At 38.6% G+C, this 15000-nt stretch overlaps 2 protein-coding genes across 4 annotated transcripts in view; one reads left to right on the top strand and one right to left on the bottom strand.

Annotated features, from left to right (window-relative positions):
* LOC138042948 (adhesion G-protein coupled receptor D1-like) overlaps positions 1–12447 on the bottom strand; it is a 47200-nt gene extending 34753 nt beyond the window's left edge. The window contains exons 1-3 of the mRNA XM_068889016.1: positions 12364–12447; positions 12214–12262; positions 7809–8204 (exon numbers count right to left, since the gene is read on the bottom strand). Coding sequence (XP_068745117.1) covers positions 7809–8204; positions 12214–12262; positions 12364–12426 — 508 coding nt within the window. The 5' untranslated portion in view covers positions 12427–12447. The remainder of the gene's footprint in view (positions 1–7808; positions 8205–12213; positions 12263–12363) is intronic.
* The window catches only part of LOC138042951 (tachykinin-like peptides receptor 99D), a 46813-nt gene continuing 41803 nt past the window's right edge, over positions 9991–15000 (top strand). For all 3 annotated transcript variants that reach the window (XM_068889032.1, XM_068889030.1, XM_068889026.1), the window contains exon 1: positions 9991–10115. The gene's annotated coding sequence lies outside the window, so the exon portion shown is untranslated. The remainder of the gene's footprint in view (positions 10116–15000) is intronic.

Below are 15000 nucleotides of genomic sequence, written 5' to 3'. Positions count from 1 at the left end.
TCGGGATTCGGAACTCGGAACAATTGGTTCCCCCAATGAAGGACCATATTGTTCCCAAGCTAGTATGAAACACGTTCCGATTTCATCAAAAGGAACACAAAAAAGAGGAACAATCTGTTCTCGCTTTTAAAGAGAGGACCGTTCCAGAACCAAGAAAAGGAACGCCTTTGAAAAACAAAATGCGCTCAAAAACATCGTTACGTTAGTTAAAAAGAAAGAAGCCAAAAAGCGACTAAAAGATCACTTTGTGGGACACAATCGAATGCCGAAATTTTGCTGACGAAATACAACACTCAACTCAAAATTGAAATTTGGGAAATGTTATAGAAAGAAAGAAAGAAAGAAAGAAAGAAAAACACAAATTAGGAGAATTTGCACTGTTTCTATGGTGATTGAAACCAAGGTTGTGGTTGGCTGATTTAAACTACAAGTTTAATATGATTGGTTGATGTAAACTTGAATGTGATTGGCTCATTGAACTGTCCGATAACAACTTGGCAAGTGAATTAGTGGAAAATATATAGGAAATTGTAATTTTTACTATTAATATTATAATTACCATAAAAGTCACTGAGGTAATGTTAGCCTTTTGCCTCACTCATTTCCACTTTACTGTCTAGGATGTGAACAGAACTGTCGAACAATACCTCAGCAATTTCTTTGCCCCCAACTTTGCGCGCCTCCGTGGCAGCCAGTTCTAATGAAATTCGAACGCACTACTCTATGAGCGTACACTGGGTTGCCTGTGGCACGTGTTACTCAAAAATAGAAGGGACTGAGTTGGGTGGTATTTAACTGCAGCGTTCCAGTCAATCTTTTCAAGTCGGGGGTCATTAAGATCATTTAGGGGGTCACCCAGAAGTCGTGTCATCAGAGGCCATCAGAGGTTAAAAATTTGGCTACCAGCATATTAATCATTTGTCAGAAAGAAAAAAACATTCCTGTCATCTTTAGAAAAAATAGGCACGGATCGCGCAGTAACACAGTTCCATATTGTCAACTGAGCTGCGTTTTGTCTTCCAGGATATTCAAGTTCAATATGTAGCTCTAATAATACACGATATTGTTTTGGTATTGTATATCACTGTTGTGTCATGGTAAAAGTCTTAGGTAAATTGCCCCCTGAGAAGACATGTGGTTACCAGCAAAGTACTAAATCCAGAAAGATTGAAGAAAATAAATGGGAATCGAGAAATATTGGCTTTTAGGCTGACATGTTGATCATTTCCAAGTTCTCTCACAACTTCTTTTCAACACAAGGTTAAGCGTGCACTCTGAGCGTCTGACAGCTTGTAATATAAAAGTTCACTGAAGTTATATCCTATCCGGCGGGGTTAGTATCTGGATGGCTGACCTAAAAAATATACCACTTCGTAACAGAAGCATAGGACCGAAAATTCTATTTTAACGCCCAAAAATGCGAACTAAGCAAGGTACAGATTTGTTAGCTTCCTTTATACAAAACAAATGTTGATGAAAAAGTAAATAAATATTGATACACAGTTTTTAGGAAGAGCAGAAGGGAGTTTTCAGAATGGTCGATCGAGAATCAAATATTTCGCCGTCAGCAACAAAATTTATGACATGAAAACAACATTTTTTGAACCGCAAGTATTTTCATATTCGCGGTTCAAAAAATGTTAACATCAGCGAAAAACATTTTGCGAGATTTTAGCTACGTTCAAAATTGTTATTGTACTTTTGGCTGCACAAGTAAATCGCAAAATCGAAAGTGACATCGAATTCAGCGGGCGCCGTGATGAAGTTACTGCGTCGTGTTAACTCGCGAAACAGTGAAGCATCTGTGTCAAATGATGGCAAGATACCGGTTTTTGTTTTTGTTAGTTTTCTTTTTTTTTCAAGTGTTATAAAGTTTGACAAGAAATGTGCGAATTCAACACAAAGATCACAATCGCCCAACTCTTGAGGTTGACCATTGTTTCTGCAAAGTCAAAAATTTTGGGAATAGCAACTACTTTATTATCCTTCTTTTGAATAACTGGAGCCTTATAATGAAAACAGGAAAAATCGAAACAATAGGTGGTATAATCATGACAAATGGAGAAAATAGGAAGTCACTAAAAGGACGATATGACACAGTATATAAGTACTTAAGGAAATGTGGAGGCAGATGGAATAAAACACGAAGAAATAAAGAAAATCAGTTCAGAAAACCGTGATAAGAAGAGTGCTGAAAATAGATCGAGGCTGAGTGGTGGAATGCTAGAGCAGTGTCAATCATCAGATATGGAGCGACAATTGTTGATTGGACAAAGTAGGAGTTGAAAGTAATGGAGAAGGATGTCATGATCTCCGTCAAAAGGTCCGCTGGAAGGAGAGGGTTGATCAGAGTGGAAGACCTTCAGTGTAGATATAGAAAGATATAGTTTGATACAACACATTGAACATGGTGAAGAGAGGTTATAAAACGGTAAAGAGGGAACAAGTTTTGAAACCTGGAAAAGGGGAAAACAACAAAGATACTGCCCAGGAAGATCATAAAACACCAAAAGAAGTCAGTTTGATAGAGTAACAGACGAAGTGGATGGGATGAGAAGGTGAGATTGGTTGCCGAAAGCAAGTCTGTAGTAAGAGACAGAAAGTTTGATAGTTGAAGCTCAAGATGAAGCAATTAGAACCAACAACATTTGAAAGTACATATACAAAGAAAAAATTTCAAAAAAATGTCGGATTTGTGGGAAAAACGAGGAAACGATAGCGCAAAGAGTTAGTGAGTGTACAAATATGGCACAATTTAATTATAAAAAATACTGACATGACCAAGTAGTCATTGCAAATCATGTGAAAAGTGAAAGTATGAACAAAGGAAAACATGGTGTAATCACGAGCCAATGTGGTTCATGGCAAGGGGAATAGGAAAGTACTAGTCGTCATCATTCACTCAGCGTGTCCTTTTGATACGAGTATTGCAGAAAAAGTAAAGGAAAAAAACATCTAGTTACAGTGCATTGAAATATGAGCTGATTTCTCAACTATGGGAATTAAAGAAATGTACTTTGTGGTGGTTGTGACTGGATCACTAAGGAAGAGCAGGCTCGATTACCAGCCGCTGTTTCGGGAAATGAGCGATCGCTGACTCCTGAAATCACATTGATCATTTAACCACAAACTCAAGCTCGCATCATCTTGGAAACTTCGCACTGAAGTTTTAAGCATTGGTACGTAATTTATGTCTTCTGGTGTCTAATGACATTTCCACTATTAACTTCGCATAAACTATGTTTTGAATTTAAGTCACAGACAAACCATCGCTCATGCGTCCAGCCGTCTCTTCTCGAGGAGGAAACCCGAACTCAAGCGAGCGGCGGAGATCGAGCCTATAGGAACAGCAAAAAACAGATTTAGGCCCCGTCCATACGAAGACGATTGTAAATGCTAACGCTAGTAAACGCATATTTTTATCTCCGTCCACACGAAGACGATCGTCGTTTACCTAGCGTTTTCACCCGTCCACACGAAAACCCTCGTAAACGCATAAAACGATGTCATACACCAAACGCACATGCGCTATCGATTTGAGCGTGCAATCTTTGCTTCAGCGCCTTGTTATCAAGTGTTAGCGTCCATGTTCTCAAGTCACCACGTGCGCTGATATCTGACATCTGACGTCAGCGTTTTCACAGCGTCTACGAAAATATACGTTTACGGCCGTCCACACGAAGACGCATAAACGGCGTTTTCAAATTTATCCACTTTGGAGAGCGTTTTCGAATTTATGCGTTTACGGTGAGCGTTTTCATCGTCTTCGTGTGGACGGATAGCCTAAACGCATAAAAAAGTTTGCGTTTACTAGCGTTTGCGTTTAGAATCGTCTTTGTGTGGTCGGGGCCTTAAATTGTGGTCCAAAAACTTGTTAATAATTAATGAGCCTAACAGTCTATCAAAACAGTTGTAACTAAAATGGATACTCCAAAATAAGATGAGACACTTAGCTTTGTGTATATAAAGTAACAAACTATCTTACTAAAGTTTTAGTATAAATATGGTGTCACCAGAACAATTTATGAAAGCTAACCATTTCGAGTCAGCACTCAGACCTAATCACTAGAGATCAGTGCCTAACCCAGCAGTTATTCTCTGCCTAGACAGAGTGTTGTTTATCTGCCACATTAAGAGAGTTAACACTGAGGTTGTCAGGTATTGTCATGTTACATCACCAAATGTTATAATTGTATATGTGTCACGAAGTATCTCACCTCATTTTGGAGTATCCACTCTAGTCATAACGCTATCAAAACATTTGATAAAACGTCACGAGCATGAGCTTTAAACCCCATAAAACACTCCTCATTAGAATTCTTTCTGTTAAGAATAGTAACTTGGCCCGGCGTGTTTTTCTTGCATGCCGCAGAATATCTTTCCCTCACATTTTCAGCCTTGTTCGGACTCCCGCGGAATACACTTTTTGTGGAGTTCAAAAAACTTGCAGCATGTGTTTGTAATGAGATGCACTTATGTTAATGAGAGGATGCGCATGAGCAGTGTGGGTGTATATGTTACTATCGAGCGAACACGTGTGAGTTTCGGAACTTGAGAAATAAAGAAAAATAACAGTACTGCAAATCCACAGTCATTACAATCAATCTAAAAACAGTCGGCTACACCTCGTGTTTTTAAACCCGATAAAACACTGCTGCTCGTTTTTTTTTTTTAAGTATATAAAAGAAATAAAAATAGAGTGCCCAGTTGAATTAATACAGAGAGCGTGCATTTTGGGACTACTTGAATCATACGGAGGGTGCTTAATTGTTTAATTAAAAGAGAGAAGACGCAAATGGTGTCTAAGACTACTGGTTGTATCCTGATGTCATACGAAAAAAACAAATTTATTCTTTGAAAAAGAGAAATAATGATAATTAAGAAAATAATATCATAATGATAGTTAAGACGTTGACAGTGTCTATCCTTAGTTGTTCTGCAGCATTCATTGACTGGACTCAAAAAGAGTTAAAACAGCTTGATAGAAATATCAGAAATACTTAACCATCTTCAATGCTCTGTAGTGAAGCTCTTTAGTGTAGCCATTTATACCTGCTAAGAAAGATTGGTGGGAGAAGTCTGTGCTCGATTGAGGACCGCTTGGCCGGAACTTGCAAGATTGGATCTGTTTAGCTATATTGCTAAGAGTCAAGGGGAGTTGTTGGTGGCAGGAAAAAGCAAAAAGTGTGAAGGTCCCGAAAGTACTAAATATATGAAAATAAGAAATATATTTCTTATATCAAAATATAAGAATATTTAATATTATTAAATTTATTATTATTATTATTATTATTATTATTATTATTTATTTTTATTTTAAAAATATCCGCTCTACCTCTACTTCTCAAGTGGGAAACCGCTGAACAGGATTATTTATAGACGACAAGACAATAGCGAGGAAAAGCTGGAAATACTATTATTAATATTATTATTATTATTATTAAATTATTATTAAACAATTTAACATTTATGAGTTCTTAAATATGAAAATTATATTCCTTATATTTTAAGAAAACGAAGATGGACAACAGAGTAGAGGATTTAAGAGGAAAAGAACTTCATGTGTAATTCTTTAAACAAATAAATGAAGTGGCAAGTAATAAGACACGCATGTGGCTTCAACAAGGGCATCTGAAGAAGGAGACCGAGGGGCTGTTGATGGCTGCGCAGAGCGAGTCACTAAGAACTAATACAATCAACGCTGATATAGACAGACCACAGAATCACTCTTTGTGCCGTATGTGCCTACAGAAAAATGAGACATTGAATCACTTACGCGAGTCGGGCCCAAAGTGGCCACTGAAAGAATAGAGACAGAGACATGATGGAGTAGTTAGGGCCGTGCACAAGGATTTACGTAAAGAACATTATTTTGAAAGGAGTGACAAATGGTAGGAACATATTCCCAAGAATGTTGAGGATAACGAGAATTACAAATTACTTTGGACTTTTCAGTACAAGCAGACAAGAAACTGGAGCATAATCAACCTGCTTTGGCATTGTGTTTGATGACAAAAAGAATAAAAGATGCCTCGTCCTATCGACATTACATGTCCTGGTGACAGCACAGATTATAGAGTTGCCGAAGATTATGAGCATAAAAATTGTCTCCCTTGTTATCGGAGAACTGGGGGCTATTCCGAGGAGACTAGATCATTATAAATGCTGGGATAGATTTGGCAGCGCCTCAAAGAACAATCTTGTTGGGATCAGCCAGGTAAGTCTTTTAATTTTTTTCTCTAAACCAGAAATCAAACTGCTTTCCTTAAAGTGATTGCCAGCGCATACTACTGTTGCACCGGAGAATTGTTACCACCGGTCTTTAGATTGGAAGGACCCAACCAGAAGAGAAGGCATAGGTTACAGCCGATGTTCGATTACGACAAGGGATAAAACGAAACTAACAACTCATTAATGTAATAAGGTGCTGAATTGTTTGTCAATTGTGAATTGAAGGCATTTTTTTAACAATTTTCCCAATTTGCTTTTACTTTGCTGGAAGAACAAAGTACTAGATTCGCGAAGCCCTGGCCAAACGAGAGCAGGAGTTGACGAGAATTGACGAGAGTTGAAACTCTCGCTCTGGTTTCGTCAAGAACGCTCATCAACTCTCGGCTCCTCTCATCGACTATCAAGAGCTCTCATCGAATTTGAACCTGCCCAAATTTTTCATGAGAGTTGGCCAGAGTTTTGTCGCGTTTAGCCGCGCACGAGAGTTTCCATTCTCATCATCTCACGGTAACTTGCCGTGCCTTCAGCTCGCAACTCTGCCACAATGTTATGTAACCCTTCTAGCCAAGTGTTTCAAATTGTCCAATGAGAGTGCAGAATGTAATACGATCGCCATCAAGCTATGACGGCCGTAGCCACACATCTAGCTGAACGCATGGGAAGATTATAGAAAGCCGAACATTATTTGGAATTTATCCGCCAAAAATTGCTGTGTGGTCCCAGTGTGGATTTGATGTGATAGGAAATTTATCTGGCGCTATGGCTGTGCTGTTTTTATGGCGATACGGACCGTTGCGTTGTGATGCGAGTGCAATACGTGGGACGAGATCGCCGCGAGTCATCAGCCTTTCTTCTCTCTATGACGGGAAATGACAACTAACTACATCGTAAAAATTCGAAAGCCACAAAACCGGCTAGAACGGACACAGAAAAGACGGGGACAACCGTATGTAGAGGTAAGCGAAGTTTAGTTTTAAATTTACAGCTTATTTTAGCATTTATAAGCTCAAAGTTAATTTTCCCATACAAACTCTATAAATCGTATACCGAGCTTAGGCTGCCTATGGCCCAGGGGGTTCCCAGGCTCTCTCATTTGTTTGCGAGATAGGCGGCAATTTTAATTTGGTTGTCCCCTTGAGTGGGAGGTGCGGTGGCCTCATGGTTAGTGTGCTCGACTCCGAATCGAGTGGTCTGGGTTCTGGTCCTGGCCGAGGATATTGTGTTGTGCTCTTGGGGAAGACACTTTACTCTCACGGTGCCTCTCTCCACACAGGTGTATAAATGGGTACCGGCGAAGTGCTGGGGGTAACCCTGCAATGGACTAGCATCCCATCCCCCCAAGGAGGGAGTAGCAATACTCATAGTCGCTTCATGCTACGGACGGAGATAAGCGCCGGCCGAGTACGAGATATTTAGAAAAAAAAAAGAGAAAGATATTCCACCGAACTTTCACGTTCCGCGTAATGAGCACTGCAGACTCAAAATACCCAAGCGTCTAGCGCTTTTGTCACTTGGTTTATCTTGATGCGCAGTTCTGGAGGCGAATTATGTTTCTAAGATAAATGGAATCATCCTACCTGGGAGTGAGAGTTGCTTTTCACAAATAAATGCCTTCTTGCTGTCACATCTCAAGTCATTAAACAGCCCCTTTGTTCCATTGGGATAGTCCTTGTCAATGACCACACAGTTTCCATCTGAGGATGGCTGACCTGCTTGCCAGTGACTATTATTCAGTGGTTGCCCCGTGATCCATCGCCAACCATTTCCACTTACGTTTAAGATTAACCCAATGAACCATTCGTTGATCGTTGGATTGGAGAGATTTTGAATCTGTGCAGTGATGAATCTCCATTTGCTTTCGGTTTCTAGAACAACGAGGTTACCTCCATCTTTAGAGCATTGTTCTCGTCCATCGGACCAAGTCGAGGAATTGGCAGTGTAAAAAAACTTGTACTGCACACCGTCTTTCACAGCTAGGACAAATAAAATTATTGAAAAATTATTCATTTAAAACATTTCTTGGTTTTTGATACGGTCAGATTCTTGGCATAATCCTAGGTAGCCGCTGGACAGACAACGCTGTAATTGTCCAAGGAAAATTGGACGGATATCGCCACAGCGCGCTACGTTATTGCTGCCATAAAATTATTAAAACAGCTGAGCCACAACAAAAACAGGCACTAGGAAGATCCTAGGAGGTAGATTACCTTAGCCACTTACGTTTTTTCTATTTAGTTTAATTAAAGGAGGCTTGGAACTGTTTTTAGCTTAGCGTGCGCGCGGAAGCCAAGAGCGCTTTGCTTAACGACGGTGCCTACAAATTCAAAGGTATTTTTTGCGCGGTTTATGAATATGCAGGAAAGCAGATCTTTTCAAGTGTCATTGAAATCCAAAAAGGAAATAGGGAGTAACCACGCATTTTTCAAAGATAATTAATCAACAATATTTGCAAAAGTTATAGCTTTAAAATACAAACTCAAAAATATCCCTGCATTAGTAAGCACCACCCATAGAAAACCCGAGTATCTCGAGATGCGCAGCATAATAGTAAGCACCGTCCTTATCATGCTCACTTCAGCTGATGAACAAAAACGAGTGACCGGAAATAAAAGTGTAACCTAAAATCACGAAAACTATACTAAAATAAATTTTGTTAGATGTGGCGACCTATACCTCGAAGGTTAGCTCGGTGACCTACCCTGATTTTTTTGTCTACAAGAAAGATACGTTTCATTGCATTCTTAAATAAAATTTGACAAAAAATAATTTATGTATTGAAAGAAATATTTTAGCTTCCATAAGCGTTTTCATACATAAAGCAAATGTTACTGGATAGTTTTTCTCATATCACCAATTAGATAATTTAATGATGTGTTCAAAAGAACAATAGTTCACCAAATTAGTTTTTGGTATATTTTTTGAAAACTAGGATCTTTGAGCAGGGTGATACCGTTTCCATGGCAATAATTTGGACCAAACGAATACTCTCAAAAAAATTGCCTGACAATAGCATCAGACAAATATCAAAACATTGCCGCTGCGAAAAGGATCAACCTTCATTCGATCCTCTTTAATGCTGAAAGTTCTACTTGGCCCAAGTGATAGGATCAATTTACCAACCTACGGATTGGACCTTTCTGGCTCAGATTTGACCACCACGTAAACTACATCCTTCTTTTACTTCTTTTATAAGACCCTTTTTTATAAAAAGGGTGAAAGTCATTAAGAACATCAGTGTTTGTTTTTGTGAGTAGTATAAACAAAGGAAAAAGAAATAAAAATGTAGTATAACAACAGCCAACTCAAATAGTTACTTAGGGACGTTTTTTTTTACATGAACAAAATGTTTTTTTTTATGTCATGATACAATGAAGAAAAAATCTGTTTGTAGTCGAACTTGGTATACCACACAACTTTATGAACGTGTTACGGACGTTTTCAGGCTCACATCACAAAAAATACAAAAACGTTCATTCTCAACCTCCAAAAAAGCGTGTATTGTTTCGAATCTTGGTCGGATCTGCACCATTCGTCATATCATTCTCGTCGTCATCTGAATATTTATGTATTCAGGTACCTAAAGTAACAATAAATGGTCCCAGTACTTGTGTTTGTCCAGGTGAACTTACTTCTGAAAATGACAGGCTGTCAAAAAAGACAAGTTGCTCCTACAACTCCAGACACCTAAACAGAAATAGTCTTTCGGATGTAAATGAGGAAATGTCATTCAATGTCATAAAGACAGTCGAATTCTTAGGAGGATAATCACATGAGTTTTCAATCTTCTGTTACAGTGAGGTTCTAAACGTTTAATCCATTATGGTAATACATGGCCTTTTGACGACACCTTTCTGGCAAACTTGAATATTCGGGTTTGGATTCTGGTTAGTGAAACGTTTAATTTAAAATATTCTTAGATAGAAATAGATTCTGTAAGGTAACTTAAATTTTAGTCACCCTTTTAAAACAACATCATTTGTAGACTAACCCTTAAAAGCTTTAAAAAAAAAAGATCTACCTCTGTGTCAATATTATGGCCAGCTAATGGTTCAGAGCTGTAACCAGAAAAAAATTATGACTGAGGCAATGTCCATGGTTAAATTCTCTACGTAGGGATTCTAGGTGTTTATGATGAATAGATTTTAAAGACAACGCTGGAATGACCCTTTATTTTAAAGAATAACGAAAAAAATGACTGAGGCAAGTGCCTCGGTTTGCCTCATACTGGCTACGGCCCTGTGGTTAATGTTGAACCCATTTTACATTATTAAGTCCAGGCTTCTGCTTTATGGTACGATTACCACTATCTTAAAGCGAATTCAACAAGACTCGAGCAGAGAATGTTTGAAAACGTAATTGAGGATGTTGTGATCAAACCGTGGAGGCTCGGAAGACACGATAAATTTAATAAGAACTCCCATCGTCACCATCTGTAGGATGAATAACAGAAATAACGGCGCTTTAAGGCATCTCGGCTTTGCCCCTTCAAACTTATTAAAAAACCTTGACTGTTGGTTCGAGGAACTTAACAAAGCGATATCCGCGACAGCGCCGCCCCGGACAGCATCGAGAACGCTATTGTCACACCACGAGTTTAATGAGTTTAAAAAACAATCATGATGCTTGAGCAGGAGAAATCTCCGTACATTTCGTCGCTGTTCTCAGCAAAACGAAATTTTAGTTGAAGTATAAATAGTTTATCGGGTGTTGCCGTCATCGATGCCGTCCTGACGTAACGGTTCCTCTCAGAAGCCACGTGGCTCTTTTCGTTTCTAGCAGCGCTGTTTGCAATCTTGTATGTTGGAACATTGACCTGTGTACTGATTCGAGTCATTCGAAAGGAAGAAGTAGTTAAACTCAAAGTCCCTGTAGAGCTTACATTTCAGTTGAATTTAGCATATTAATAGCTCAGGAAAAGTCACAAGATCACCATGTTTTTTTCTTGGTAACTCAGCTTTTATTTAATCGGAGAGTGAATGGCTGTCATTTGAATGGCTACAATTTTGGTTTCGGGTTGAAGGCTTGTGTAAATGGGACCAGGGATAAGACCTTACGATCTTTTGCCTTGTAACACCAATGTGTCCCCCTTAATTGAATTCGATTCTCGACCAAACTCGGTATCATGATTCAGTTGAAGGGGTTGGTTTCATCACTGCTTCAAATGTTTAAATATCTCTTTTCGTTTCTTTTTAACAATTTTATCTCAAATCAGCATCTAGGGAAGTATAGGGACCTGCTACAAACAGCAATTTTGCAATAGTTATGAAATAGATGACAAACTCTAGAAATTCGCTGACATCTTGCCTGGTTCCCTAAAAAGCCGTCAAATGTAGAAAACCTGACATTTTCGATGTCATTGCCGAAAAACCTAAATTTAAAAAAGTCGAAATCTCCGTCGATCCAAAATTTCCCTTCAGGTACTAGAGATAACAGGTTTAATAAATTTGCTATCAACAAAATGTGCATATTAACCAGTATCGTATGATCCTGATCATCTATGACAAGCAATGATAACAAAAAGTCCTGACATTTCATTTCCCCTTATTAAAACTGGCAGTTATCTTGAACGTTTCCCACAGTTGCTGTGGCGTAAACTAATAGGAGACTCCCATAAAGACAATACTATAAAGTACAACTTCCGAGACGATGATTATGCAGCTTATCGTTCAGCATGGAGGAATAATAAATCTTCTGAATAAGGTGCTTCTCAACTATTAATTAATGAAGTCTTCGGAACGAAGGTGTCGACGGGCATGCAACCCGGACAGAGATATATAAATGTTACAGAACTAAATTTTAAATAATTATTTCAAATAGGCAGACGGCTTAGGAAAAAGAATATAAGACAAAAACATTGAATACTTTAATGCCTTGCCTTTTTTCCCATTTGATGTTACCGCAAGAGTAGTTAACCGTATGAAAACGGAACCGGCTGTATTCCTAAGCAGAGAAGTTTTGGAAAATGTTTGACAGCCTACTGACCTGAATAAAATTCTTTGCACGACACCAAGACAATGCCGCCATGAGTAAGCTGCATAAAAAAAGAGAATTTAAGTTCCCAAAACGCACATTGTTTCTTGAAGAAAAAAAGATCATAGCTTTCCGAAAACAAGATCACACTCAACAACTTACAAAAAGCCAGAAATACAAGTCTCTAGGCGAAAGCAATCGTTTTCGAATTTCATCGACCTTCATCGTGCCACGTTCTGTTGTTTGGAAATTTTGGAATTGATTTTTGCCGATAGTGATTGGAGCTTCATTTAAACTAATAAACTTAATTAAATATTACCTGAAACGAATGTCAAAATATTTGCCCTGTGAGAGAAGAACGACAGCTAACAATTTTCTTTGTGTCATAGCAGAAAACGTTTTCTCATCTTCATGATCAAGTGAATATACTGTTAGTTGTAGAATGTTTCCAATCGAGTTACCCTGCAAAAGAGGTACCCTTTTCAGAACTTTTGCAGCTGCTTATAATCCCAAAGGGAAGCTAAGTAAAGGTCAACACTGAGCATGCAAACCAAAAAAACTGTCTGGTTATGACATTTTGTACTGAACTAGAAGTAGTCTTAGACACTGAACATCTCGAAATTATTATCCTCTTGTTGTCAGGCGAATGTCATCATCGGGCAATGTGCTTGCTGTTCTGTTGAGTAATGAGGCCTTCCAAGGGGGGTTGTGATGTCGCTTTGTCGCTCATTTTCCAGCCCACCTGTCGCCTTTTTGGCTAGAGATAAATGCCACTATCGTTTTTTCGTTGCAATACAGTTGTCACTGTCGCTTTTTCGCTAGAATACAAATGTTCCCTAAACGTGTTTAAATTTTTGCGTCCTGCAATTTCTTTAATTTGTATCGATAATCTAGGGAAGCCTTTAGGGGACATGCAAGATAATCCTGGGTGGAGAAAAAAAACATGTAAATGCGAGAGAGAAAATGCGACATAACAAACTAGAAAATGCGAGATGCGAGATAGAAAATGCGAGATAACAAACTGGAAAATGCGAGATAGAAATTGCGACATTAAAAAAAAAAACTAAAAAATGCGAAATAGAAAATGCGACATAACGAACTAGAAAATGCGAGATAGAAAATGAGAGATGAAGAAATGGAAAGCCGGGTTTTCTTTAAATTTAGAACCTGGGAATCGAGGAGTGGGGAACGGGGAATCCCTACAATAGAAATTTTGAAAACGGGGAATGTCGAAATGAGAATAGGGGAGGCCAGTGGAAATTTTATTAAAGATGTGACAATCATCTCCAGTATTGAGTTTTTATTGCAGCTTACATGTGCAATAAACAGATCATCAGCAGCAAACCTTCCAAATGCGTACTTTTTGAACTAAGACATTAAAATTCACGCTTTAACCCACTGTGTCCAATGTCTCCTAAAGTGATAAATGCTCAGGATTCCGTTAAATGTGAGTATTCCTATCCAGATACCAACCCGCCCGACGGGTATTAACTTCAGTGAGCGTTTATGTGCATCTCTAAGTTTTTTTTAAATGTAGAGAAGAGCGCTGAATCAAGCTGTTAGTCTTTCTCATCTATATTACAGTACTTTATTCACACGAAAAGTAGAGCTAATAACTCCAGCAATTTGCGCTTTAACTTGCTGTGAATTAAGAAGTGAACTCGAAAATGATCAACATGTCATCCTCGATGCCAGTGTTACTCGATTCCTTTTATTTTCTTCGATGTCTCTGGGTTCAGTATTTTACTAGTATCCCGACAGGTCCTCTCAGGGGGTTATTATACGTAAATAAAAGATATCCCACTTATGATTCAGAGCAAGAGAATATCAAGGTAAGAGAGTGAATCCCACAAAAAGGCCCTCTAACTAAGGAAATCCATCTTAATCTATTTTTAGACATGGTACCCAGTTCTTCCGCGAATTTTACTCGCGCGTTGCGTGGGCAACCTCGGCGGCTTTACACGCAAGGCCACGCGAAACTTCCTGAGACAAAATGGAGGCAAATGTGGAAAAAAGTCCTTTAATACGTTTTGTCGACGAACTTGACTTTAAACAGATACCGGTTTCAGTAAAAAGAAAGAAGAGAGAGGAATGTCCATCCGGACTAATTCTTTGATTCAAACTGTGATAAGGTTGTTGGTGTCACCACCGAATCGGTTGCTGTTCGAACAGTCTATGAACAATTACTGACAAAACTATGCAGAACAAGGGTGAAAGTTTTCCTGCAAGCAATGAAGGAGAGGGACTTACAAAAACAAAAGAAAGTCGCGGACGTAGATGTAAGTTTGCGAGATAAATTTAAGGGGTTTGTTGTAAGAAGCAAGAGGCAGTAGCAGTATTAGGGAGTTTGAAAAATTCCCAGCGGCAATGGCAAAGGGAACGTTGTGTAGAACAATGGCTCACCCTGTGAATAGAGCCTCTTTTTATCTCTTTTTTTGCGCGCAGTGGCTGTGCATGTACGTTATAAATAAATCTCTGTACATTTCTTTGTCGTCCTCTGCAAAACAACATCGTCAAATGATCAATTTCTGAGTTGTCTGGAAAGCGTGAACAACGACGACTAATTTGCTAAATTTCCACTTCGAATTTCTTGCTGTGTTCCAGATTTAGTTTAGAGATATTTTTTGGAATGAAAAACAAAGTAAATGACTTAAGAGTGTTGCGAGATTCAAAACGTTGTAAACAAGCTAAACTTTACCTGTGTTCTTGTAGAAATATAAATTTCATTCAGCTGATTTATGCGTGTCACACTTCACTGCTTCACAAACACTAAAATGGTTTCCCACGAATTACGCAACA

Source organism: Montipora capricornis, chromosome 3, assembly GCF_036669925.1.
Source record: "Montipora capricornis isolate CH-2021 chromosome 3, ASM3666992v2, whole genome shotgun sequence".
NCBI lineage: Eukaryota > Metazoa > Cnidaria > Anthozoa > Scleractinia > Acroporidae > Montipora > Montipora capricornis.
This window is presented reverse-complemented; position numbering and strand designations above follow the sequence as displayed.